The sequence below is a fragment of the Mustela erminea genome, chromosome 11 (assembly GCF_009829155.1).
Source record: "Mustela erminea isolate mMusErm1 chromosome 11, mMusErm1.Pri, whole genome shotgun sequence".
In the NCBI taxonomy this organism is placed as follows: Eukaryota; Metazoa; Chordata; class Mammalia; order Carnivora; family Mustelidae; genus Mustela; species Mustela erminea.
The window spans coordinates 94,843,248-94,868,184 of NC_045624.1; the positions used below are offsets into that span (position 1 = coordinate 94,843,248).

The following is a 24,937-nucleotide window of genomic DNA, read 5'->3' on the forward strand; positions in this document are numbered from 1 at the left end:
GAGCAAACATCCTTCCGGTGACAAGGACACAGGCTGGGACGCCACGGCATCACTGGGCTTTCGACAAGGGCCACGTGACACTGTCACTCCTCACCCATTACAGACTAGGAACTTTGGGACAGAGCAGGAACGGTCACCACGCGGCCTGTGGGAACAACACCGCACCGCCCCATGTGCTTGGGAAGGCGGCCGCTAAGGCAGATGCCCCCGCTGGTCAGAGTGACCCACTCGCGGTACCCGCGAGCAGCCAGAACGGGCAGGTGGCAGACTGTGAGCCCAGCGTAGTCCCTGCGAAGCTGGTCGGGACCAACTGACTTTTGTCTGCGTGAGTTAAAGAATGAAGGGAAAGTCCAATGGAGAAAAGACATTTGCTCCAGAGAAGGGTTCGGCTCACGCGGCAGGAGGAGGGTGTAGCCAACAGTACAGGGAGATCACAGTGCATGCGGTGTAGACGTCCCCCTGCAGAAGGCCACCAGGCTGGGGGGCCACCTGAGCAGGGCAGTAGGACAGAGGGAAGCATTGTCAGGTGGCCCGAGGGGAGGAGAGAGGCTCCAGCAGAACCCAGGCTGGTCCAGATGGACCACGGAGCTCAGAGCCAGTGGCTTCCACGGGCACTGTCAACGCAGGATTCCCCAAACCTAACCACGTGGTCATGTACTCAGTGCGCCCTCGTGATCTGTTCATGAAACGGCCTGCACAAGCCTCACAAACTCAACATCACTGAGAGAGAGGGTTCATTTACTGAGTCCCCTCCGACACATCAGTCTGAACACATCTTTTTCTTAAAATAAATAAACAATAGGATTCAGACCCAGGTCTACACTGGGGGAGGACTGGATTCTGAGTGAGGCTCCCTGTGTTATCACTGACAAGCCTGTGTTTCTTACTCTGACAAGCTTCGTGGACAGGAATCCAATCTCAGGGAAATAAAGCAGGTGACTATGTCCCGTAATTTCATCAGCCCATGAACCTCAGGACTGCGTGGACAGTGCATTTCACTCCCTGGTTTTCACGAGATGCTCACGATTATCATGAATCATGTTGTCGTTCTTGTAGCCATCCTGCTCCCTTGGTGGCAGTCCCCCCACAACATACCTTACCAGCAGCATGACCGGGAAAGCTCTCGAGACGGGCCTAGAAAATTCTATCCTTATGTGCAGAGATTCCTGGGCATTTGTGGAACGCCCGACAATCTGATGAACATTCACTCTATCCCGGAACAGCACAAACGTCGTCTTACTCCTATTATCCTGTCCACAAATGGAAAGCAAGGTCAGCGAAGGCAGGAAAAGTCAGCTGGCGTGGCCCACGTGAACTCAAGGCGGCCTGGAAGGACCCCTCACCAGGTCATCGTCTTCCCCAAACTCCACGGTCACGGGCTCCCGTAGCCGCCATCTGCGGATGGGTTTCCTGCTGGAGCAGCTAAACAGGGACGGGGCGATCACCCGGCCAATCTGTGGAGACGAGAGCACTTAGGAGCAGGGTGAGCAGTGATGCCCCTCCTGTGTCCTGCTGGGCACCCAATGGTAAAGGCAGCACGGAAATACGTGGCTCCTTTAGCTGGTCAGGATGGCAGGATTGGAGGACGCTGTGCTGCTCTTGGAGGGTTACTCTCGCTACCTTGATAATTTTTAGCCCCTAACACAGTTTTTTTTTAATGGAGGGGGGCAGAAGAAGAGAAGGAATCTTGAGTAGACTGCCCGCCGCGCATGGAGCCCGACGTGGGGCTCGATCCCATGACCCTGAGATCATGACCTCAGACTAAATCAGGAATTGGATGATTAACAAAGGCCACCCAGGCGTCCCGAGGGTCTTGCTGTTTCCTGGGAAGCTCACACAGAAAGAAAGAGTGGCAGATCGTAGACTGAGGGGACAGAAAGGTGTAGAGAACACGCTGGCTCAGAGAACCAGCTGGGGACACCATGGCTGAAACCGTCTCTGTGCTCTGGCTACCTACGTAGCACACAGTACGCGCTCTTCATGTTTCACATAAAATCTTCCAAAGGCACTCAAATTCCCCGGCTGACGTCATTTTAATAGGCTACATATGGATGACCGTAACGCATTAAATCCCCAGTGAGCTATGTCTCCGTTGAACATTCAGGTACGACTCTATCTGGGTTATCATGAATTATGCTGTCTTGAATAAATAAAGCTACACATCTCGCTTTGAGTAACTCTCTTCTCGCCTCCCCTGAAGGGTCCTGCAAGGGCAGCGGCCGTCCGGTGTCCGAAGCACTTCGGGAGCACTGCTCGGGGAGCACACACCCCAGACGCCCACTCGCGGTGCCTCCACACAGGCCCGTCTCTTTAAACACCTGCACTGCCACACGCTAAAAAAATCATTTTCATTTCTATTTCCTTACTGCCTGTTAGTCTGAATGGTTTTCTTATGCTGGCTAACCATTTCTATTTCCCTACAAAATAATAAAAGGTCAATGCTTTGGAAGATGAGTGTTTGTCACCAAAAGAAGCTGTCCACATTAATTGGCCCCTCCCTCCATCAGACATTATCAGGCCCTGGAGCCAGGCTCGGGGTGTGGAACACACAGAAAACATGGGGCTCAGCCCCTGGCCCTAGCTCCCTGCCATTCCAAGGATCCTTCAGGTGGTTTCTTTCTTTTTGATTTTTTAAAAGATTTTATTTATTTATTTGACAGAGAGAAAGCACATGCAGGAGGAGAAGCAGAGAGAGAGGGAGAAGCAGACTCCCCTCTGAGCGGGAAACAGGATGCGGGGCTCGATCCCAGGACCCTGTGGTCATGGTCTGAGCTGAACGCAGAGGTTCAACTGACTGAGTCCCCCAAATGCCCACCACCCTTGTCCCTACTTCATCATCAAAGCATCACCACTGCACGTTGGTCATTGGTCATTGGTCACCACTGGCCATATTGTACCTGACCAGGAGCTGGGCCCCCTGGAAACGGGTTCTCCTTGAAGAGCACGAGCTGGCTGACGTAGCACGGGCCCTGCGCTGCCGCCCCTGCAGGACTCTGTCCAGCCAGGTCCGCAGGTAAATGCACCCGGTCGGAGCCCAGGCTCTGCACGCAGCCCTGCAGGTCACGATGGAGGAGCGTGCGGAACTCCATCCGGCCGGCGCTGACGTGGAGCCAGCGCTCCTTGCTCGCAGAGAGGCCATCCTGAAACGGAGACAGAGAGCCAAACATTCACAGTGCATAACGAGTGCGCTGTCTGGCATCCAGGGCTAGGGCCGAGGAGGCAGATAGTGGGAAAGGCGGCCCATTTCAGCGTGGTTGGGCTTCACTGGCCCCAGCAAACATTTTGGTATAAAGATATAAATGCCCAATAGCAATAAAACGTAAACCGTTTTCTTCGGTTTTGACGCCTTGTCCTGTGATCTTACTCGCTTTGCGACAGGTATGATACTTCCGTTCTAGTTCTCAGGGCTTCTCAGCGCATCCGGGAGGAGGCTGAGCACCCCGCACACTTGGCAGGGGCCGAAGCCCCGGGCCGTAGGGGTCAGCGAGGGCAGGCGGTAGGTGCGAGCGCGCACACGCATCGTGGCTAATCACGCTTGCTATGACCAGATTCAGACAGCGCGCTGATTTCCTGATTGCCCAAATGTAAGGGAAACCAGCAGGGCTGGGCAGGAGGGAGGATAAATGGGTAGAATAAGAGAGAAGACTGTCTGTTAACTTACTGCTTCTTAAAAGCGGCCATTTCTTATGGCGGAAAAAATCCCAGTAAATCCCAATTTCCCATAGTCAGTGCTGCGGAAATAAACTTTGGTGAGTTTCTCTGCAGTCAAGTATCAGAGGGTTGCTTTCTACCCTGGCGCATGTTAGGAATCCTTTGCATAACTTCACTTAGCTCCTCGTGAAGCAGAAAGCATGCCAAGAAACGCCGCTTCTAAGTCTGGTGCCGCCCCAGACATCCCAGAAGGAAATCTCCCAAAACGCGGAAGCGTGGAGCAGAGGCAACAGCTCATGGAAACACTTGCAGTTCAACCCCCAGATTCCCAACGACTGCACGGCCACCCAGAACAATCCCCACAGTACTTCTGGAACCAATGCCATTTCTGGCTTCTAGAAGCAGGTACTGGAGGGGATGGTCATCACCCGTGGCGAGAAAGTCAGGCTTACCAACAAGAGATCCGAGATGACCTCGAGGCCCTCTTCCTGCAGGAAGCCCGCAGCCCTCGGTTTCTCCCGGTCACTTGCTTCCAAGACCTCGGACATGAGGTGGATGAGCTCACGCACCGGGCCCTCATCCACTGCGAGTTTCCCCAGCAGCAGGCCCTGAGCCCGGAGCGCCCGGGCAGCTTTGAGGATGACAGCCGCACTCGTAAGACTTAACTGTGGGAAAAGGGAAGGTGGAGGGAGAGTCTCCCCATAGCCGCATCTTCCGTCGCTGCTGGAAATGAGAGAAACAGCACCAGGGCTCAAGAGGGCGGGCTTCAAGCCCAGATTTGGTGTCTAGCGGATTCTTGGCCAATGTCATGGTGCCGATTTCTTCTCTGGTCTTCGGTCTCCTGACCCATGAAACGACCACAGAATATGAAGGTCTCTACTGGCCGTTTATGCTAAGACACTACTTGGTTGAAGCCAACAACCGCTTCACAAACCCTTCTTGAAATGGGCCCCGCCCCGTCCTACAGGTGTCTGGAGCACACACACCCTCTTATGGTTCCCAAAGAACCAAGGTTTCTCCCTGCAATGCCCTTACCCTGCGTCTGCTGGCAAAATCCTATGGCACTCTTTCCCTAACCCTAAGCAGGGACCATTTTCAGACACACACGGAAGCAGAGAGAAAGATACAGTGCTGTGACAACCCCTCCCAGCTGGGACCGTTACTCATCACAATAGGTGTTCTAGCCCTCCTTGGACTCCTGTTTGTTTGTTTGTTTGTTTTTTTTTTAAGATTTATTTATTCGTTTATTTGAGGGAGGGAGAGAGAGCACACCAAATGGAGGGCAGAGGCAGAGGGAGAATCTCAAGCATGTTCCATGCTCAGCACAGAGGCCAAGGTGGGGCTCAATCTCACGACCTCAAGATCACGACCTGAGCTGAAATCAAGTGTCAGAGGCTTCTCCGACCATGCCCATGAGGCCACAGTCACCTCCAACAAGATGACTCATGAATCTTTCCACTTATCTTTTAAAACCAATTTCAAACATCCGCCAGGCAAAGTGCTCTGCACCAGCGCCTTTCTGGAACACCCTGAACGTCCTCTCTACAGGACCTGACATGCTCACAGAAGCGTATGTGTTCCCACGTGTAGCTTTAGTCATCAGTGCCCGAAAGACAAGGGGCATGGAAATGGGGGGGGGCACCCAGGGGGATTTTAAATAAGTGACACTCGGACTGAGCTGGGGACCGTCCCGCAGAGAGGGAGAAATGGAAAAAGCAACAAAGAGCTCAAGACCGGGAGCCGGAGATTTGAGAAGAAAACAGGTAGAAAAAACTATATAGACCTTATAATACTGAACACCCAAAAAACAAATAATCTGGTTAAAAAATGGGCAGAAGAGAGTTGCCTAGCTGCCCAAGTCGGCCAAGCATCTAACTCTGGCTTTGGCTCAGCTCATGATCTCAGGGTTGCGAAATTGAGCTCCGCATCAGGCTCCAAGAAAACACAAACAGAAGTTTCTCCAAGGCGGACAACCAGGTGGCCAACAGACACATGGGAGGATGCTCTACATCAGTCATCATCAGCCACAATGGGACACCCCCTCACACCTGTCCAAATGGCTGAAATTAACAATCAGGAAACAGTAGGTGTTGGCAAGGGTGTGGAGAAAGGAGAGCCCCCGTGCACTCTTGGTGGGAATGCAAGCTGGCGCAGCCACTCTGGAAAATGGTGTGGATGATCCTCGAAAAGTTACAAACGGAGCTACCCTATGACCCAGCAATCATCCTATGAGGCATTTACCCAAAGATACAAAAATACTCATTCAGTGGGGCACCTGCACCCTGCTGTTGATGACAGCATTGGCAATAAAAGCCAAATCATGCAAACAGCCCAAGTGTCCGTCAACAGATAAGTGGATAAAGATGTGGAATAATTATGCAGTGGAATATTACTCAGCCGTCAAAAGGAATGAAGTCTTACCCTCAGCAATCACATGGATGGAACTAGAGAGTATCATGCTGAGCAAAATAAGTTGGCAAAGAAAGACAAACACCGTATGATTTCACTCATATGTGGAATTTAAGAAACAAAACAAACAAGCAAAAGGCCCAAAGAAGGAGAGAGAGACAGACAGACCAAGAAACAGTGCAGGGAACACACTGCTGGTCACCAGAGTGGGTGGGGATGGGGAAGCAGGTGACGGGAGGAAGGAGGGCACCTGCCGTGACGAGCACTGGTGACGTAGGGAAGTTCTGAACCACTGTGTTGTACACCTGAAACTAATATTACGCTGTGTGCTAATTGGCTGGAATTTAAATAAAAACTTGACAACAGAAAAGGTGTGAGCTGGAAAACCCCAGCACTTGGATTAAGAACAGAACGCTCCCCTTACCAGAAGCATTTAACACACAGGTCATACTGTCAGGGCCTGTTTCTACTTTGGGTTTTCTAATGTATGTATAAGGGAAGAAGTTCCTCTCCAGTGATTTGGGGTGAGCAATGCCATTTAAGGGTATTCTCAGAGCAAATCCCCTTTCTAATTTAAGTGTCAAACATAACCCTGCACTGTGGGTTCTTCAAGAACAGATCAAGGTCCTCCCAATTATGCAAAGAAAAAAAAAAAGGCAGGAAAATAGACTTGGAACGACACAGCACTCACCTTATGAGGGAAGCGCAGGAGGTCCCTTAACATGGAAATGGAATCATTCATTTCTTCCTGCCCGGAGAAACGAGCAAACACACAGGGGGGCAAAGTTAGTTACGAGTTCCGAGCTGCATCGTCCGCAGTATGCTCTCAGACAGAGCAGCCCGGGCGTCTGAGCTAAGACACGGTGGAGGGACTGTCCCCCTTGACCTGCATTGCCTTCTAGGGCCCCATGTCCTCTGGGCATTCATTGGCCTCCACCAGCCCAGCAGGAGTGTGACCAGAGTGTGCCTGCCTGCAGAGGGGAGGGGAGGGAGAAGGACGACAGAGCTCAGGGAAATTCTCGAAAAGGGTGAGAGGCCTCAGGGAGGGAGAAACAGCATGGATAAGAGTATCAGGGTCACAGGGACACAAGGCGCACTGTGAGATGCAAGCGCTCTCTAGTGGTGAGGGGTGGGCAGGAGGCAGAGACATGCAGTGGCAGTGACCGAGGACAGTGGCACTGAATACATGCCCATGTCCTTAGAAGCTGCCGTCATCATACATTTTACTCTGCCATTTCATTGTTGGCAAGGTCAAGTCAGATGGGACTCACATTGCTTGACTTAGAGAAAAGAGCAGAACGATCTGTGTGACGTTGATGCACATGGTCTCACTTCTACAAACCGACAGCATTTGTTTGTGAAAGTATGAGCAGACGAGAGAGGCCTCACTGTCTGGCCCTCTGGGTCCCATTTCTTGACCGTGTTTCCTAAGCAAGGCGGCCTGCTGGTGAGCCAGGCAGTCATGGGCCTTGCCACGTGGACACTGACCTGCGGGCTCTGAGCCCGCCCTACTGCAGCCCGCACCTGATCTGCGAAAGGCAGTCTGCACGCGGAAGAAATCAGCATATCCTGTATTCGTGACCACTGGCCACATGAGGGACTTCTGTCCTCTGCAGCCCAACGAGTCAGGACCCTGGTCATCATGGTGATATAGTTCCTGATCTCTGTGTAGCTGCCCATCAGCTGAAGGGTGGAGAGATGCTTCAGGCTGGAGTTATAGCTGAAAGAAATCCAAGAGTTACCAGGATTGCTCTACCACACGCCCAAGCTTTCTAGCCTGCCAACCAGAGGAGGAGGGGTTTTTGCTATGGAAAGCTTCGTGGGTGGGTCGGGGCAAACAGCGGATGGCTCAGAGGACAGATCGTCCATGTAGGAGGAACTCGGGAAAGACACAGTGAGGCAGAACATCAGAATTCCATAAAAGCCCTGATCAGAACTGAGACGGGCAGAGTCGCCCAGTGGAATGCAAGTGAGAGAGGACAGGACAGAGCTAGACCAGACACCACTGTGGCTACAGTGGGCTGGAGGTTTGCAAGGACCCAAATCCACAACCACAGCCCAGGGCACACTCAGACCGCACTTGGACGCTATGTCATGATCACAGACTGCACACCTTGGCCAAGTGGGGTTTACGCCAGGAATGCAAGAGGAACTCCAGGAGGAAAATCAGTCAAGGTATTTATCACAGTAATGGACAACCCACATAATCATCTCAATAGATGTGGCAAAGCAGTGACAAAATCCATTTTCCTTTCATGATAGAAATACCCCAAACCTAGAAATATGAGGGAACTTCTTCAACCTCAAGAAATACATGTACAGAGAAGCTACAGCTAACGTGGCCCTCAATGGTAAAGCCAGATGGCTTCCGGCCTAGACTAGAAGCAAGACCAGGATACACGCACTTGGCTCTTCTAGTCACCATTGAACTGGAAGAGTCTCACCAGGACAGTTAAGCCGGGGGGGATATCATCCAGACTTGAAAGGAAGGAGTAAAACTCCATCTGTAGAAGGCAGGCTCTTCCACATGCAAGAACACCGGAGAGTGTGCTAAGAAACTCTAGAACAAATAAATGAGGTTGGCAAGGCTGTGGGATACAAGAGCAATCACATAAACACCAGTTCTGTATCTATGCATGAGCAGTAAGAATCCAAAACCAGATTTTAAGCAAACAACTCGATTTACAATAGCACTAAAAAGAATAAAATGATTTACAATAGCACTAAAAAGAATAAACTGGTACGGGTTTCCAGTACCCGTACACTGGAAACTAAAAAACATGGCTGAAAGAAATTAAAATCTAAATAAGGAAAAACTTTATCCAGTGGTCATTAGATCCCATATCCTCAAGATGACGATATTCTAGAGTGATCAACAGACTGAGTGCAGTCCCTTTCAAAACCCCACAGGGCTGTCTGCGGAATCAACAGATAATAACCAGGAGATCCAAAATAACTGTCTGGAGAAAGAAGAACAAAGTCAGTGGGTTCATGCTTCCCGATGTCAGATTTTACCACGAAGTTACACTAATGAAGACAGTGTGGTGCTGACATAAGTCTCACACAGAAGAAGGGAGCTGAATTGAGACCCCACAGCGTTTATGGCCAACCGACTCTTGACAAAGCGACTAAGGCAATTGAACGGTGCTGGAAGTGCTGGACAGCTCCCTGTGGGACCAACCTTGGAGCCTTACCTCACACCACACACACACCAGCCCCAAGCGGGTCATAGAGCTCAGTGTGGGAGCAACGACTGGAAATCTTCTACAAGAAAACATAGCAACAAAGCCTATGGCTACACCAAGAATGAAAGAGAATGTTAGGATATTGGATTTCATCAGAATTACTCACTTCTGTGCTTCAAAGGACACCACGTGGAAGAGAAGACACAAACCACTGACTGGGGAGAAATGTTTGCAAATCCTGTCTCTGACCAGGGACATGCATTCACAATATGTGAAGGGCTCCTCCAGCTTAATCAGAAAGAGAAACCCAACTTTTAAACCAACAAGCTGAACAGACATTTCTTCAAGCCAGATGTGCAAGCCCATGAAAAGACGCTCTCCACCGTTAGCCACGAGGGAAATGCAAGTCTCGAGGGACAGCGCACACCCTTTCAGCAGTCCTGGGTGGCCAGAAAGAAGAAGAGAGACAGTATAGTGCAGTGTAAACAGAGACAAACTGGAGGCTCGTGGGAAACGGGGCAGCTACTCTGGAAAGCAGTCTGGCTGTCTCCCCCACATAATACACACGGGACGACCCTGTGAGCCAGCAGCTCTGTCCTTAGGTACGTACCCAAAAACAATGAAAACACATGTCCACACGTCTGTTCTTAACAACACTGTCCCTAATAGTCTGAAGACATGTCCCCTGTCTGCCAACTGAGGAAGGATAAGCGGCTCATGGCAGATGGGAGGGAACAGGGCTGTGACAGACCTCAAAGACACCACAGCTAGAGAGAAGGGCCAGCACACAGGAGCACAGGCTGTGACCCTGTTTGCATCCATGTCCAGCATCGGCCCATCTGTGGATGGGAGGTGGGCTAGCGGCCGTCTGAGGCTGTGGGGGAAGGAAGGTGACAGGTAATGAGCCCACGTGTTTAGGGGACAAAGGAGATGATCCCACATTAGGGCTCAGGAAGAAGGTGCATGGCTATGTAAGTGCCCTGAAACTGAGGACCAATGGCACGTAGAGGGCAGTCCAGGACGCCCCATGTTTGTAGGCCCCAGTGAACCTGCACGTACCCCACGCAGATCCGAGTTAGGATCGCGGAGTCCTGGCTGTTTCTTTTGCTCATCCCGAGAAGATGGGCCCCCACCTGTGGCTGGCCTGGGGGAGACCCTGCTTCCGAGGACACAGGCATGCGTGACAGTGTCTCCACGCGGCTTACTCACGTGTCTTCATCTAGGCAGAGATTCCCTTGGAAACAGGGCAGGACGGTCACTGTCACGGTGCACGGCGGTGCCTGGGAGCCCATGCCGTCTGTGATCACAGTGGACACTGTGACTAGAGAGAATGTGGCAGATGAGGGTCACGGTGGAGAGCAAACCCTAGGAACCAGGATTTCTGTGGCGTGGACCTGTGTGCCCAGGATGCTGACGTCCCAACACAGCAAGGAACGGACTCTGAGTGCGAGGCTGTCCTACCCTTGCGGCGATCCCAGCGTTCCCACATCCAGTGCCACACGGCGGTACAGGGAGCTGAGTGCCGGAGGCCAGGGGCTGGGCAATGCTCCACCCACGCACTCACTCATCTGACCCGCAGGCCCTGTGTGCCCATGGCGGCAGGACCACACTGGTGAATGGGACACCAGGGCCACAGGAGACCCAAGAATGAAAGCCACATCTGGCAACGAAGGGTCAAGGGTGGGAGTCACATTCTTAGCAGCCCCTCAGTGATGTCCAGGAACAGGGCAGGTACAGAGGAAGGAAGAGAAGCCAGGTCCGTGTGCCGTCCCCGGAGCATGGCAGGATGTGGCTTTGCTGGGGACACTGGATGCGGGCCTGGGAGGCGGGCCTCGGTTTGCGGGGCAGGGACATGTGGATCATGCTACCATGGAGGCCACGGGGCCGGCCATAGAGCCATGCAGAAGGCAGACCAGAGGCGTGCCAGGGGCTTGAAAGCCTTCTCAGCTTGAAACACAAGGGCAGAGAGTGCAAGAGAGCCAGTGGAGTCCAGACCGGTCTCCAACCTGACACTGAGTCTGTGGAACCTTCATGCAAGAGGTGGACAGGCCAGGATCAGTATCACTGCCCCTTATTTATTCTGCTGGCCTCCACCCATGTAGGACTCTGGAAGTCATCAACCGTCCCGGCGTTGACCACTGTAAGGCCTCGCGCACTCTTTGGGAATGGCCCGAGTGACGTCACTCACCCTGACACCACTCCATGCCGTTGCTTTAAGTTTGGCTCTACCAATTCGTGGTATGAAGCCCTTTTGTCCAACACGGAATGGAGGCATTGCCCGACATCCTATGTGGGTGTCTGCCTGGCCCCATGGTCTGCAGGCCCCTACAGACAGAGTCCCACATGGCCCTGCAGGTGGGCATCTGGGGCAGAGTCCTGCCGGGCATGAACCAAACACAGGACTCTGCATCCAGCACCAGCAAGGTGAGGGTCTGGGGGGCGAGCATCCCTTTGGAGGGAAGTTTCCAGGAGACAGAGGGCAACTGCAGCTCCACTGAGGAGGAATTTACGATGCAGGCCAGCAAGCGCCACCTCTGTCCGTCCATCCACCCAACACGCGCTGTGCCTCATCATGACATGCGGTGGACGCGTCCATCCTCACGGAGCACAGCGTCCAGCTTGGAACACCTCCGCTCCACGTCTCTGACCTGCACCCAGGAGCCAGTGCCCATGTGTCCAACTTGGGGTCAGGCAAGGTTTCATGAAAAAGAAAGCTTTCTGGCTGGGCTTCAAGGTTTAAGGAGACCAAATGGATGAGCAAGCTGAGACCTTAGGTGGAGATAATCTCACCTTGCCAGCTCCAAGAAAGTTCTAGATCAGTGAGTCCAAGTTGCCTGCACCGCGGAACCACCTGGCCCTGGAGGTTTAATCAACGGCGTGGGTCCTACAGATGAAGCTGCGTTCCTGAACAGCCGAGTCTCTAACAGGCTCAGGGTGGGCAGCTCCTGGGGTCTGGGAAGTTGTCAGCACGGACAGCTAGTCTTGCTCAGAGAACGACCCAGGCTAACCCTGCATCCCTTTATCCCGGCCTCCTCCTCGTGGGGGCGGCCCCTCGAGTTGGTGCTATGGACAACCAACTCAGGACTCACCAGACACCACAAACTTCCTTAGTGAGGAAGGCACAGCTTAGTCTCAAACAGTTAATTTATAAATACTGGGTAGGCTTCGGCATTTTGGTATTTACTTTATGTTTCCACTGTAATGTAAGACCTCAGTTGGTTAAGTGTCTGCTTTCAGCTCAGGTCAAGATCTCAGGGTCCTGGGATCAAGTCCCGTGTTGGGTTCTCTGCTTGGCGGGAAGCCTGCTTCCCCCTCTACCCCTCCCCTCTGTTCATGTTCACTCTCTCTCACTCTCAAATAAATAAAAATCTTTAAGAAAAATAAATAAAAGTAGGTAATCCACCTAATCTAAAAAGCATGAAACTTTTTGAGATGAACAGATAAGAATTTTATTTTCCGGATACACAGTCTGAACATTTTCTAGTGTTCCGAAGGCAGGGGGAAAGGTTTGCAGCTGCACGTGAGCACACCAGCCCCTCAAACGCCCAGCCTGACTTACCTTTATAATGGTCCGAGGGCTCGCCGGCCGGCAGTGTGGAGTAGTACTGGCTGTCTCTCCCGCGGTGCAGAGTGCGTTTGGAGGCATTTCCGATCCGATAACTAAATTCGTAACGGAAGTCCTAGGATCCGTTCCATGTGGAGCAAAAAAACAGTGTATAGATGAACAAACCGTAAATTACATCCCCAGTAAGCACACGCCCCTGTGTCCTTCACACCCCCGCACCCCGAGAGCTCGTGTACAGACAGGCAGGGGCAGCCACTGACTTCCCGTCCCCGAATGTACACACACACGGCGGGACATCGCCCCTCCAGGGCCCCTCTCCCAGAGCCAAGAGGACCCCGCACCGTGGCTGCATCTGTCACTCGGGGTTGTGTGCTCTCCTGGCCTGGGAACTCCCCAAAGCCACAGAGACACAGATCCCTGGGCCTGCTCAGGGTCAAGGGGATACAACAGGCAGGGGGCGGCAGTGGGGGCGCTCACGCGAACATCTCTCCAGCTCTCGGTGTCAGAACAGGCATTTGAAGAGAGAGAGGGAAGGAGAAAGCAAGAAACAGACTCTTCACCGCAGGGAACGCGCTGCTGGTCACCAGAGGGGAGTGGGTGGGGGAAGGGGAAGCAGGTGACGGGACTTAGGACGGCACCTGCCGTGATGGGCACCTGCCGACGCAGGGGAGTGTGAGTCTCTGTGTTGTACACCTGAGACTCAGACTGCGCTGCAAATGGACCAACTGGAATTAAAATTAAAACTCAACAACGGGGGTGCTTGGGGGCTCAGAAGGTTAAGTGTCTGCCTTCGGCTCAGGTCATGATCTCAGGGGCCTGGGATTGAGCCCCTGCATTGGGAAGGGGAGTTCTCTGATAAATGGGGGGGGGGGTCTGCTTCTACCTCTTCCTCTGTTTGTGCTCTCTCTTGCTTTCTCTCTTTCAAATGAATAAATACAATATTTTTCAAGAAAATAAATAAAACTTAAGGACAGCATCGGGCCCTCCAGGGATGCACGTGGTGGGCCTCTGAGAGAAGGAGCAGGATCAGGACAGGAATGGGGCGGCGTGTCCCCGAGTGTGGGGAGCAACGTCACGGCACTCCTGCCGCCGGGCGTAGCTTCGCGTCCCGCGGCATCTCCCCCGAGGGCTGGCCAGCCCCTTTGAGAGCGGCCTCTGCCCCCAGACCCTGGGACAGATGCGGGGTGGCCAAGCGTACCGGTCTCCCTGACATGCAGAAGATGCCGAAGATTGTGTGAGCCTCGAGGCCGTGATGTGGCTGAACCTGGCAGGCCACGTCCCTTGGAGCCGGATTGAGCGTCACGAAGAGCTGAGCCCTCCCCAGGACGCGGTGCGGGGAAGCTGCAGACGGGAGGACGAGGGCTGAAGGCCCCAGAGAAAGACAGCGGCACGGTGATGGCCTCCCAGAACAGCCCGGGGGTTGCCAGGGGGCAGAGCCCGAGACCCGCCCTCCGTGGGATTCTGGCAGTGCAGGACGAAGGGGCACGGCCATGGAGCCCACCACAAGGTCAAGTCAAAGAGAAGGGAGTGGCGGCTCCATGGCCCTGCCCGGCGTGTGGTGTGTGCGGGAGCCCGGGGGCGAGTGCTGCTGCTGGGCGTGCGGGGGCGATGAGCAGGTGACGCCCCGGGCCTCCCGCGCAGAGGCTCAGAGTCTCCACCATGGGGAGGAGTGTGACCTGCCTCAGAAAATGGCCCCCAGGCTCATCGCTTGGACAAATGTGGCACCCGTGGCGGGCAGGGCCAAAGGTTTGGGGGGCAGAGCTTGTGACAGCAAACGCAGCATTGTGTCTTGTGCCAAACACAGGGGCCTGGGGGTCCGGTTCTGAGCGCACCGTGGGAGGCACAGAGGGACATCTGCAAAGCTGTCAGCAGAGACAGGGGAGTGAGAACAAAGCTCGGGGACCCTACGGGCCCTACCGAGGGGTTTCGCACGGACACTGGCCTCGTGTTCCTCATGAGAGGAGGCTGATGTGGGAGACAAGCCTGGAAACGCACCCCGGGTTCCAGTAGCTCAAACTGGGGGACTCCGAACCCAACCCATCTGCGCACTGTCAGATCCCTGTGCTTGTCACAGGGAACTAAAAACCGCTAGAAATGGGGCAAAAGGTCCAAAATTGCCCCCCAAAGGAAGATGCAATTGCGTCATGGAAAAGGCCAGAAGGGAGGCAGAGTGGGCCACCGGGTCAACATGCAGCTGACAGACACAGGCCCCACAAAGACCTCCACCTCCTGGGTTTTACACACGTGCCGGGTTATCAGCCGGTTCAGGCAAAGGACCAACATGTACAGCTGTCTTGAGAAATCAGACAAAGACAGACCTCGTTTCGGGTTTTTTAAAGGCCAACATCTCCGCCTTTGCCGTGACCTCAACACCCACCTGACCCCGTCAGGATTGGAAACACAGGAGGAGGTGAGAATGAGCAGTGCGGGCCCACAGGGACGGAGGGAGGAGGGTCAGGACACTCTGGAACAAGGGCCTGGGAGGTCAGAAGTGGCTGCAGCTTCCGGAAACAACCTGAATTCGATGAAAACACCCTCCCTCCCACGCTCCAGGACCGGCTGAGCATAACGTACCCACAGAGGCTTGTAGGACATAGGTGTCCCCGGGTCTCAGTGAGAACGGCTTTATTGTCACCGTGCGTCCTGTGATACCTGAGGAGAAGGGGCCGCAGTAAAAGGGCCATCAGCGGCTCTGCAGGGCAGGGGCACACAGACCCCTTCTGTGCTAGCTTCCCCCTACTCCTGTGGATCGTGCTTGCTCCAACCTGCAAATGCCCCCAGAAGTTCGCCACCCACCCTCTTTATGGAGCTGGAGGCTCTCCTCCAGCCTCCCTTGGCCAAGGGCAGCGACCCTGAGTAGGGGTCTGGGGGGCAGGCCCCGGGTCACACTGAGCTCCCAGCGACGAGGGGATGCTGGCGGGAGCTCACGTTGTACCCCTGTGGGCCTTCCGTGTCCAACCTGGCTCACTGACACACTGACTTTGTCCACAAGGCATGCTTAAGGCATTTCAAGGTGAGTTTTTCGCCTCGAAGGACACCGATGGTGAACCATTTCTTAGATCTGGGTGTGACTGGTGCTCACTGGTGACAGCGGGCAGAGGCTGACCCGGAAACGCAGGCTGGTGGTCTCAACAGGGAAACCGTCATTTCCCAAAACGTGGGGGCGAAGAGGGAGGAGGCAGCCACCTGACAGTGGGAGGCCCAGAGCCTCCAAGGGGGGAGGAAGTGCGGTCCCAGCTGTCCCCACAAGAGGCGCTAGGTCAGCCCATCATGAATGTGTGAAGGTAGCTGTACCACAGGAGCAGTGCCCCGGGGCCCACTTTGTGGGGTGACTGTCCCCAGGCAGGAGGACGCGGCCGTTGTGCACACAGGCATCGGGGTACCTGGCCTCAGGGTCGTGCATGGGCACCAGCTCAGCAGGAACCCCCTCCACCACCCCGTTTGCTGGCATGGCTCCCAGAGGGCCCCAGGGGCACGTTCTGCCTTTCATAAGGAGCCTCCTCCGCCTGCAGGCCCCGGAGGGACACGCACAGGCAGAACAGGCATGATGACCCCAAGGACTTCTCCACTGAAAGGAAATGTTGTGGAAGAAATGGAGGGGCTGGTCCCCAAACACTTGTGACCCAGCTACAAAGCCCCGGATCTAAAGGGAGGGCTCCTACCGGAGGAGGTATAGCCGTGGAAGCGAGCGCGGCTGACCAGGGACTTGGGCCAGTCCACAAGGAGAGTGGGCCTGACGGTGGCCAGGGAGTCCAAAGGGCCCAGCAGGTTGTCCCCATCCCCATGGCCTCCATCAGGATTCGAACTCGGGCCTGCGCCCGGGAGGTTAGCATCGGCCCCTGGGAAGATGAGGCAAGTCAGCACGTGGTCCGGGGACAGAGTCCCACTGATCTGAAACATCATCCGTAACTGTGCCAGCGTTGCTGGGCGCCCGTGTCGCAGCACGGTGACACTCCACACTCCACACTCCAGAGCCGTCCTTCAGCACCGCACGGTGGGGGCGTGACGGCCTGTTCCCTCCCGCCCGGCCTCAACGGCTCCGCAGACACCCTGCTCGCTGAGCCCAGGAGCTGGTCCCTGGCAGAGCCGCTCACAGAGCGACAGGGGCCAGGCTGCCAGCAGCCCAGTGGAACAAGTCAGCCCAGCAAACCAGACGACACTCGCCACTCCCGGACTCCAGAGCCAGGTGACTGTGAGCAAAGACAGATAGGGTAGGGCGTGGGGAGGGACTGACTCAGAGCCGTGGGCCATCGGCAGCAGTCCCCTGGGAGGCGAGGTGCGGACAGAGGCCAGAATGAGCTCTGGAGTGAACACTGGAGAGAGAGGTTGGAGATGTAGCTGGAGGGGGTGGGAAAGAGGGCAATCAGGTGGGAGAAGTGCCAGAAAGCCGCCCAGGATAGGTCTGCAGGGGGCGTCTGGGTGTGCCCTGAAAGCACCAGGGCTGTCTAGGCGGTGGGAAGGGAGGCAGGGACGGAGGAAGGACTCCTGCACGGTCCAGCACGTGGCGTGGCAGGACCCCGTGGAGAGCAACGGACTCCAGGCTCGCAGTCACGACAGAAGACGCAGTGAGAATGTGGCCCCCGTTCTGAGTGAGTCACCGTCAGGAGGGGCGATTTTACGAATACGAAGTTCTCTTCCTTCAGTGTTACTGATTAGACACCCGCTATGAGCATGCAGCCAGCGCGTACGCGGGGGTGTGGTCACAGGAGGGAGCACAGACAGGCCTAACGATACCACAGAGGCAGGAGGAGAGGAGGAAGCCGGCGAAAACAGGGAGCAGATCCCACGGGCAAACCCTCCGCGACCGTCCAGCTCCTCCGCCCACGGACATGCCGCCCCCTGCCCGTCCAGCTCTTCTGTCCATGGCTACATCGTCCACCAACCACACATCTGTCCACTCAAGAACACACTCGCTGTGGGCCAGGGTTCCAGGCACCACGGTTGTCTGGGATGGGGGTCCCCACGCTCCCTGGACGCATCCTTGGAGAGCTAGAGCAGGACAGCCAGGGAAAGAGCCGCAAGCATCGCATGCACCAGCTTCAACACTACAAGTACGCTGGGCTGTCACGGGATGGAAGGGATACAAGACAAGACGAAGGGGACGCCCAGAGGAAGGAAACAGAAGGCGACCGAAAGGAGGCAGCGCTTCACAGTGACGTCCCAGGAAGGGCGCTAAGGCGTTATTTTAGGCATCGACTGCCTACGGACCAAGGCATGGGAGTGCAGCAGGGCATGCCTGTGGGGGTGGGGCTACCTGGGGTTCTGAGTACAGGGGACCGGAAGTGTAGCAGTGGGTGAGCTAGAAGATTCGGGCCTGATGTGCCCTGCACCACTGGGAGCTCTCGGAGCTCGTGCTGTGGGGGAGCAGGGGGGTAATTCCCGATCTCAGGGGCTTCAGAGACTAGACTGGCGTGCGGATGGAGCCCCAGGAAGAGGTGACGGTCACAGACTCACAGTCGGCCGGCTGTCTCCCTCTGGGTGGCACGGCTTCTTGGAGATCGCTGTAATAGGCTTCAAAATCTATATGAGGGGAAAAACAGGCCATGTCACGGAAAGCCATAGACTTCCCCAAAGTCCACACGACCCTCCTGACGGCACACACAGACTGCCGGGGTCTGAGTCTTGAGTCCACACCCGGCTCCACGTGTGTCACTGCGTCACTGCGACAGTGGAGGCAGGTGTCTGCATGTGTGGCTTTCCCGGGATAAGCCAGCCACTGGGTGCAGGCCGAGGCCGGGACCCCACTCTCCAAACTCCCACTGTCCCTTCAGAGAGTGTCGCACCCCCTCCTCTCAGAAGGAAGCAGGGGACACAAGCATGTCCTGCTGCAGATATTACTGTTCTGTCCCTACGGCGTCCTGTCCTAGCAGCTGACCTGAGGCCAGGGGGTCCTGGGGCAGGGTGGCACCTGCCAGACCACAGCCTAAGGAAAGCACAGTGTCAATGGTGACAGTGGGGAGGGACAATAAGGGGCAGGCAGAGTCTGGGCCACAGCTTTGCTCCATGATGACGAGCTCCTTTCTCGACTTTGGAGGCCCAGAAACCGTTTCTGGGCAGCCTGAAAACGAGCGATACCGTGAAGGGCCTGGTGCTGCAAAGGATAAGGGACGAGGGAGGCCATGTGCACGGGCAGCTGTCAGAGCCTGGACAGGTTTGTGGGTGGGAGGAAGGCCCTGAGACCCTATGAGCATCCCACAAGCTGCGTGGATATGACGGGACAGGAGCACTTACCAGAGGGGGTGGGGGACGGGCTCTGGGGGGACAACCTCCGAGGGGGGCTGGGTCCTGGGGAACGCCGGTCACCCACAGCAGGAACCCAGTGCCCGCTCACTGTGGGCCCCGAGGAGGGTTTCCTGGTGTCCGAGAGGACCGGCGGGACCTGGGTCTGTGGTGACAGCTCCCGAGAAGACAGTGTGCCCATTGCGTGGGGCTCCAGCCGGCTCGGCTCCGCGGATGGTGGACTGGACTCTGGCAGCTTCGAAATCGCCCCCAGGCCAGCAGGGCCCAGCAGCCCCACTGTTCTGCAAGAGGGGACTTGAACAAACATGGAGCCGGGTGAGACGTTCAGACCAGAAAAACTATGTGGTTGAAAACATTCTATGGGGGCATCTGGGGGGCCCAGTTAGTTGATTGAGTGTCTGACTGTTAGTTTTGGTTCAGGTCATGGTCCTGAGGTCCTGGAATCAAGCCCCACACTGGGCTCTGTGCTCCGTGGGGAGTCTGCTTCTCCCTCTCCCTCTGCCCCCCACCTGCTTATGCCCCCCATAAATAAAATCTTTAAAAAAATAATAATAATAATAAATACAAAGGTCTACAGATTCCATCAGCATGCCATTTTAACAAACGTGACCGATCTCTGAAAAGGACGCGTCCCAGAAAATACCGGGGAGCGTGGGTTTCACCTGGAGGCAAGCCAACCACCCCCGGGGAAGCAGGAGGGCAGCCGGCGCCATAGCTCCCCCGGGATCTGCTCGCCACGGACTCCCCCTGCACCAGCACGCCTGGCACAGTTGTTCACGTCTACTCTAGACACTATCTGGGCGTGTGGAGCCTCTGACCCTCCCTCACTTGTCCGCGTCGCACGTAGCGACTCTAAAGAACGCTGGTATAATTACGAGAAAGGATGAATGACAAAGAGAAAACTTCTACGGATGTAACACGAGGACGTCTCGCTAGAGCGAGCTCGTCCTCACTGCTGTCACAGAGACGGGTTCTGTGACAAGAAAGGGAGACACATGGCCTTCGGACAGTCACTGGCTTGGCTGCAAGATTAACCACCTGGGGGTGGGGGGGTGCGGTTTGCCCCGGTTCCTCCCATGAGGCCCCCACCGGCTTTGCTTCTGGAAAACCCAATTACGTTGGGAATGTGGGAACAGCTCCCCCGCAGAGAAGGGCACAATGGCCCCTATGTGTTCCTGCTCCCCTCGCTGGGAGGTCCCCTGCACTCAGAGCCCGTGTATGGAAGCTTCCTGCGGCCCCGTGGGACAAATACAGAGTAAGTGTGGGCCTCTGAGGCCTCGGCACAAGCTGCTGCCCCCGGAGCCAGCCATACCCAGCTCAGAAACAAAAGCTCCTCTGTCCACCATTCCCAGCCGTCTCTCTCATCACAGAGGCCACGGGTGAGAACCCCTCCCCGTCTTGGCTCGCACCCAGGCCATGTCCCATCCCAGAGCTGGCACGTTCTCACACACGATCTCACGTCACCCGGCCACTGCCCTGTGCAGCGCTGGGACCCACCCTTCCCACCCAAGAAAACCACCTCCCGGAGAAGGGCCTGAAGTCGCGGGTCTCAGAGCCGGGGCGGCGACTGGCCCCAAGGACAGCAGGAGCCGCAAGGGACGGAGGCAAGTTCTGGGTCGTGTGCAGGTGTCCGAGCCGCAGCGTTCGGGCATCTCCGTCTCCGTGAGCATAAAGGACAGGGGCTGGGGAGCTCGGTGTGATGGGCACAGCCAGGGACACTGGTCCGGGAGACAGAACCTGCGTATCCTCAGCAACCCTCGAACACCGAGTCCTCGCCTGGGTTAACAAAATGAAGGCGGCCGTGACCTTACCTTCCATTCGGGTCCTTTCGGTCGCGTTGACCAGGAAGAGGTCCCAGGAGTAAGACAGGGGGGGCCCCTCACCACACTCGTCACACTCGGCTCGAAGAGAGAGCTCCTCGTTCCAGTTAACAAACACGTCCTTAAAGCTGACCCAAGAGATGTGGACGAACCTGTGCCGTGCGAACCCGGTTGGGGATTTTAGGGAGAACACTGGACAGTCCGGCGGCCTCGCTCGTTTGTGCTAAGGGCGGGTCGGTGCCAGGGCCGGTGCGTCTGAGCACTGCGGGGCGGCCGAGCCCGCACCCAGCTCCCCCTGCTCCCCTCGGCACCACCTCATGACATGGGCCGGGTCCCAGGACGCACACGCACCGAGCCTAGAGAGGGTGTGTGAGTCCTCCAGGTCACACAAAGCTCAGGGCAGAGCCTGGATGGCCCCCTGGCCCCACGGCCCCCTGACCCCAGCCCCACCTGCACTGTCCACGGAAGGGAGGTCCCCCAAGTGTTCAACGCCTCGGGGCTCCCTCTGACCAACTTAAGCCTCACCTGGACATCCCCCAATGGCCAGGTATGTTCTTCATGTCCCGCGGCCTCACCGCCCCCTGTGGTCTGGCCCCCCCCACCCCACGTGGGGAACCCCGCCGGCTCCCTCAGTCCCGTGGCCCCACAGCCAGGCTTTCTCACTGACTGGCATGTACAGTCCCGTAGGGCGTTATGTGGTACCCTGGGATGGCCACCAAGGCCTGATTCACAGGACCTTCTCCCGAGAGACTCAGCGGCCATCAGCAGGTCACTATGGGAGAGAGCCCCCCAAGGGCGCATGGGGGGCCAGCATCTCCCACATGAAGGCGGCATGCCCACACACGTCTCAGACTGTGGCCTCCACATGTGGCTCCCAGTGCAGGAACCCTGGGTGGAGGGAACCCAGCACGTGGGGCCACGCAGTTTCCTCGAGGGGCCTCAGTGGGCCTGTCCCTCTGTGTGTGCATCTCCGTGTGTGAACGTGTCTCCCTGCGGGGTGTGTGTGCACCTGGTGGGTGGGGACGGGGTGGACTCAGGACAGAAGAGGCCCATCTGGCCTCCAGCCCCTCAGGACGTGGTCCACAGCGGCCCAGATTGTGCCTGACCATACTGACCGACGCCCACCCCATACCTTTGCACGATGAAGGAGTATTTTTAAATAAAATCTTTATCTTGTGAGCAGCAGAATTACATAGTATGTTGTGTTTTTAGAATAAAAGCTTATTTTAATTAATACTAATTAATTGAGATTAATTAACCTAATTCATATCTAAAAATCTATTAAATATAATTATCTAAATTATGACCCGAGGTTTGTAGCCCTGTACTGACATTCCTTCACTTTCTTTTTTTAATATATATATATTTTTTTACAGTAAGTTGCACACCCAGCAGGGGGCTTGACTGCATGGCCCTGAGATCAGAAGTCACGCTGTATCAACCAAGCCAGCCTGGAACCTTGATTCCTGCACTTTTATGTTGGGAGCTTTCAGAAAGCGCAGGAGACCTGGGTCTGGCTGGACGTGGAGAGGCACCTGTGCCTGCCTGCTGAGACGCATTTTTCACCGCCTCAACCCTGAACCCCAAGGGTGGGGGTGGTCTCCACCAGAGGCATCTATCTGACCTCGGTGCCACAGCTCGCGTCCTCTCCTTTGTGTTGGTCCTGGCCAGCCACAGCTAATTTTCTTCTTCCTCCAGGAAGCCTGCCAGAACCCACTCTTTCTCCACACTTTTAACCCTGAGCTGTTTTTACACAACAAGGCAAAGGTAACTGCCCAGACCACTTGCAGGGTTCATGTATGGGAGCAGCCCTGTGCGCCCCAGTCCTCCAGGCATCCCACTTGTCCCCTTGGGGGCGCGTGGAACAGGTGCGGCTCACGCCAGCCTGTGTCTAGTGCAGGGCTCAGCGAGTCCCTCACTCAGGTGCTGGCTTGGCCTCCCTGTTGCAGGTCTGCTTTGTGGCTGGAGCACGACCTTGCTCCCTGCGCTGCCCCACGTCACCACTGGCCCAGCCCCACGATGCCTGGAAGGCACTGCGCAGAGGCCCTGAGATGCTTAGCCTCTGTCCAGTCTCAGCCCCAAGCCCGACAACAGACCCCTGTCTTGGGACAGCTGTCGGGACAGGCTCTGCCCCTGTGCCACCGGAGCGCAGGCTCCGCTGCCTTCCCTGGCCAGCCCCATTCCTCCTCAGCAGGCTCCGCTGGCTCCTACACCTGTTGGGCAGGGCACGGAAGGGCACGGCCCTTGGACCTGTCCTGCAGGGAACGAGGGGCAGGCAGTACCTGAGCACCGAGTCGGGGCGAGGAGACAGGAACACCTGCGCCTCTGAAGAATTCCGGCCGGCGCTGGACACCGTCAGCGTCACGACAAACTGATCATAGCTGTTGCTGAGAGAGTCCGCAGGGAAGGCAAGGGAGGGAGCCCCGGCATCCAGGCTGTGTGGCGAGGAGGCGGCGAAGCAGGAGTGTCCGGGGCTGCTGGCCACGGTGCATTTCCAGTGATAGCTGCAGGAGAAGGCACCACGGGGCTGAATGCACCTGCCCCAGCAGTCAGGTGACCACCCCGGCCACTAACGGGGCTTTCCTGGGGCCCCAGGGGAGCAGACGGGCCGGGGGATGTCTCCCTTCTCTCTGATGGAGGTGGGATGGGCGGTTCTAACACTGGAGCAGGGCTGCCAAGGTCAGGGGCCAGGCCGCGCCTCACCCAGCTCATGGGCTTGGGGCCCTGCTCTGGCCCCACTCATGCTACTTCCCACCCCCTCTGGCACCTCTGCAGCCCCCAAGAAGTGCACGGCCTCTGACCCTGGGAAGGCCAAGGCTTCGGGGCCTGCCCGTCCCAGAGCAGGAGGACAGGCCAGGAGATGAATACCAGGCATCTCCCCTATGCCGTGCTCTGCCTTGTGACAGTCGCTCAACAATCAGGAAGCCAGCCCCAACCCCGGCCAGGACAGGTCCTCTGGGGGACACATGGAGATAAGCAGCCCCACCGGGAGGTGCGTAAGGAGGTGGTACAGGCTCCCCACACAGCACCCCGACGTCCACACCACAGCTCACCCCTCCGAGTTCACTTCCCGATCTGCACTGTGAGTGACCTGGACCCAGGCACTGGTTCTAAGCCTCCCTGTTTCCAGAGTCTGTAGGAGCTTTTTCGGCGCCGGTCCAGCTCAGGCCCTTGGGGGAGCAAACCTCCTCCTGGGCTGGGCGGAAACTGTCCCCCCTCCCCAGGAGCAGACTCTGCCCGTCTCTGCAGACACACGCTGGGCTCCTGCTGTGGGCACCATGCGGGGCTCTCAGGGAGGGTCCACAAGGAACAAGGCCCCCTTCTGTCTCCTGCGGCTGGGGCACGGGGGCATGGTGCCAGCGTGTGTGTTGTTCAGAGCACGTGCGTGTGACCCACAAGTCCAGCAGGCCGTCTCTCGCCTCCACCAACAGCCATGCTTGGGACGCAGCAGCTGTCCACTCTCACTATTCAGAAATACCTGCGGACTACCCACTCTGCACCAGGCACAGGGACATGCCAAGGCACAGCCCTGCCCGCTGGTGTGAACATGCCAGCAGGGATGAAGCGCTGATGAGGACTGTGGGATGTCATGGGAATGGGGGCTCTGGAAGAAGACACCACGGAGTCAGCACGGGACGGTCATCACCGCGGGGTCATCGGAAGCCTCCCCAGGCGTGTGATGTCTGAGCGCAGATGGAAGGGGGGGGCAGGGCGGTGACGGGGCTCTCACAGACTCCGTCCACCTGCTCCGTGAAGACTGGCCTGAATGCTGGGAAGGACCCCTCTGTCAGCAGAGATGGGAGGCCACCCGGGGACCAGGCTGGAGACGGCGGGACACCCAGCCTGGAGGCCAAGAGCAGTGCGGACGCAGGATGCTTGCTGGAGGCGACTGTCACACGGATCGGGTCCCATCAGGAAATCAGGTGAGGCCACCAGGGAGGGTGTGTGGATGGGGAGGGGGACCAAGGTCTGAGCGGGGGACCTCCAGCAGCGTGGGAAGAGGGGCACGCGGAGCTCAAGTCCCCCCTTCGTCAGAGCAAGAACGTCAGTCACAGAGAAACGTGTTT

At 56.4% G+C, this 24,937-nt stretch overlaps 1 protein-coding gene across 1 annotated transcript in view; it reads right to left on the bottom strand.

Annotated features, from left to right (window-relative positions):
* Positions 1-24,937, bottom strand: part of PKD1L1 (polycystin 1 like 1, transient receptor potential channel interacting) — an 80,055-nt gene that overhangs the window by 37,698 nt on the left and 17,420 nt on the right. Inside the window, exons 12-26 of the mRNA XM_032304428.1 lie at positions 23,153-23,374; positions 20,862-21,022; positions 19,042-19,344; positions 18,265-18,330; positions 16,473-16,649; positions 15,385-15,462; positions 14,009-14,151; positions 12,805-12,925; positions 10,455-10,566; positions 7,585-7,780; positions 6,752-6,808; positions 4,104-4,316; positions 2,898-3,140; positions 1,344-1,454; positions 1,096-1,250 (exon numbers count right to left, since the gene is read on the bottom strand). Of these exons, the coding sequence (XP_032160319.1) occupies positions 1,096-1,250; positions 1,344-1,454; positions 2,898-3,140; positions 4,104-4,316; positions 6,752-6,808; positions 7,585-7,780; positions 10,455-10,566; positions 12,805-12,925; positions 14,009-14,151; positions 15,385-15,462; positions 16,473-16,649; positions 18,265-18,330; positions 19,042-19,344; positions 20,862-21,022; positions 23,153-23,374 (2,358 nt within the window). The remainder of the gene's footprint in view (positions 1-1,095; positions 1,251-1,343; positions 1,455-2,897; positions 3,141-4,103; positions 4,317-6,751; positions 6,809-7,584; positions 7,781-10,454; positions 10,567-12,804; positions 12,926-14,008; positions 14,152-15,384; positions 15,463-16,472; positions 16,650-18,264; positions 18,331-19,041; positions 19,345-20,861; positions 21,023-23,152; positions 23,375-24,937) is intronic.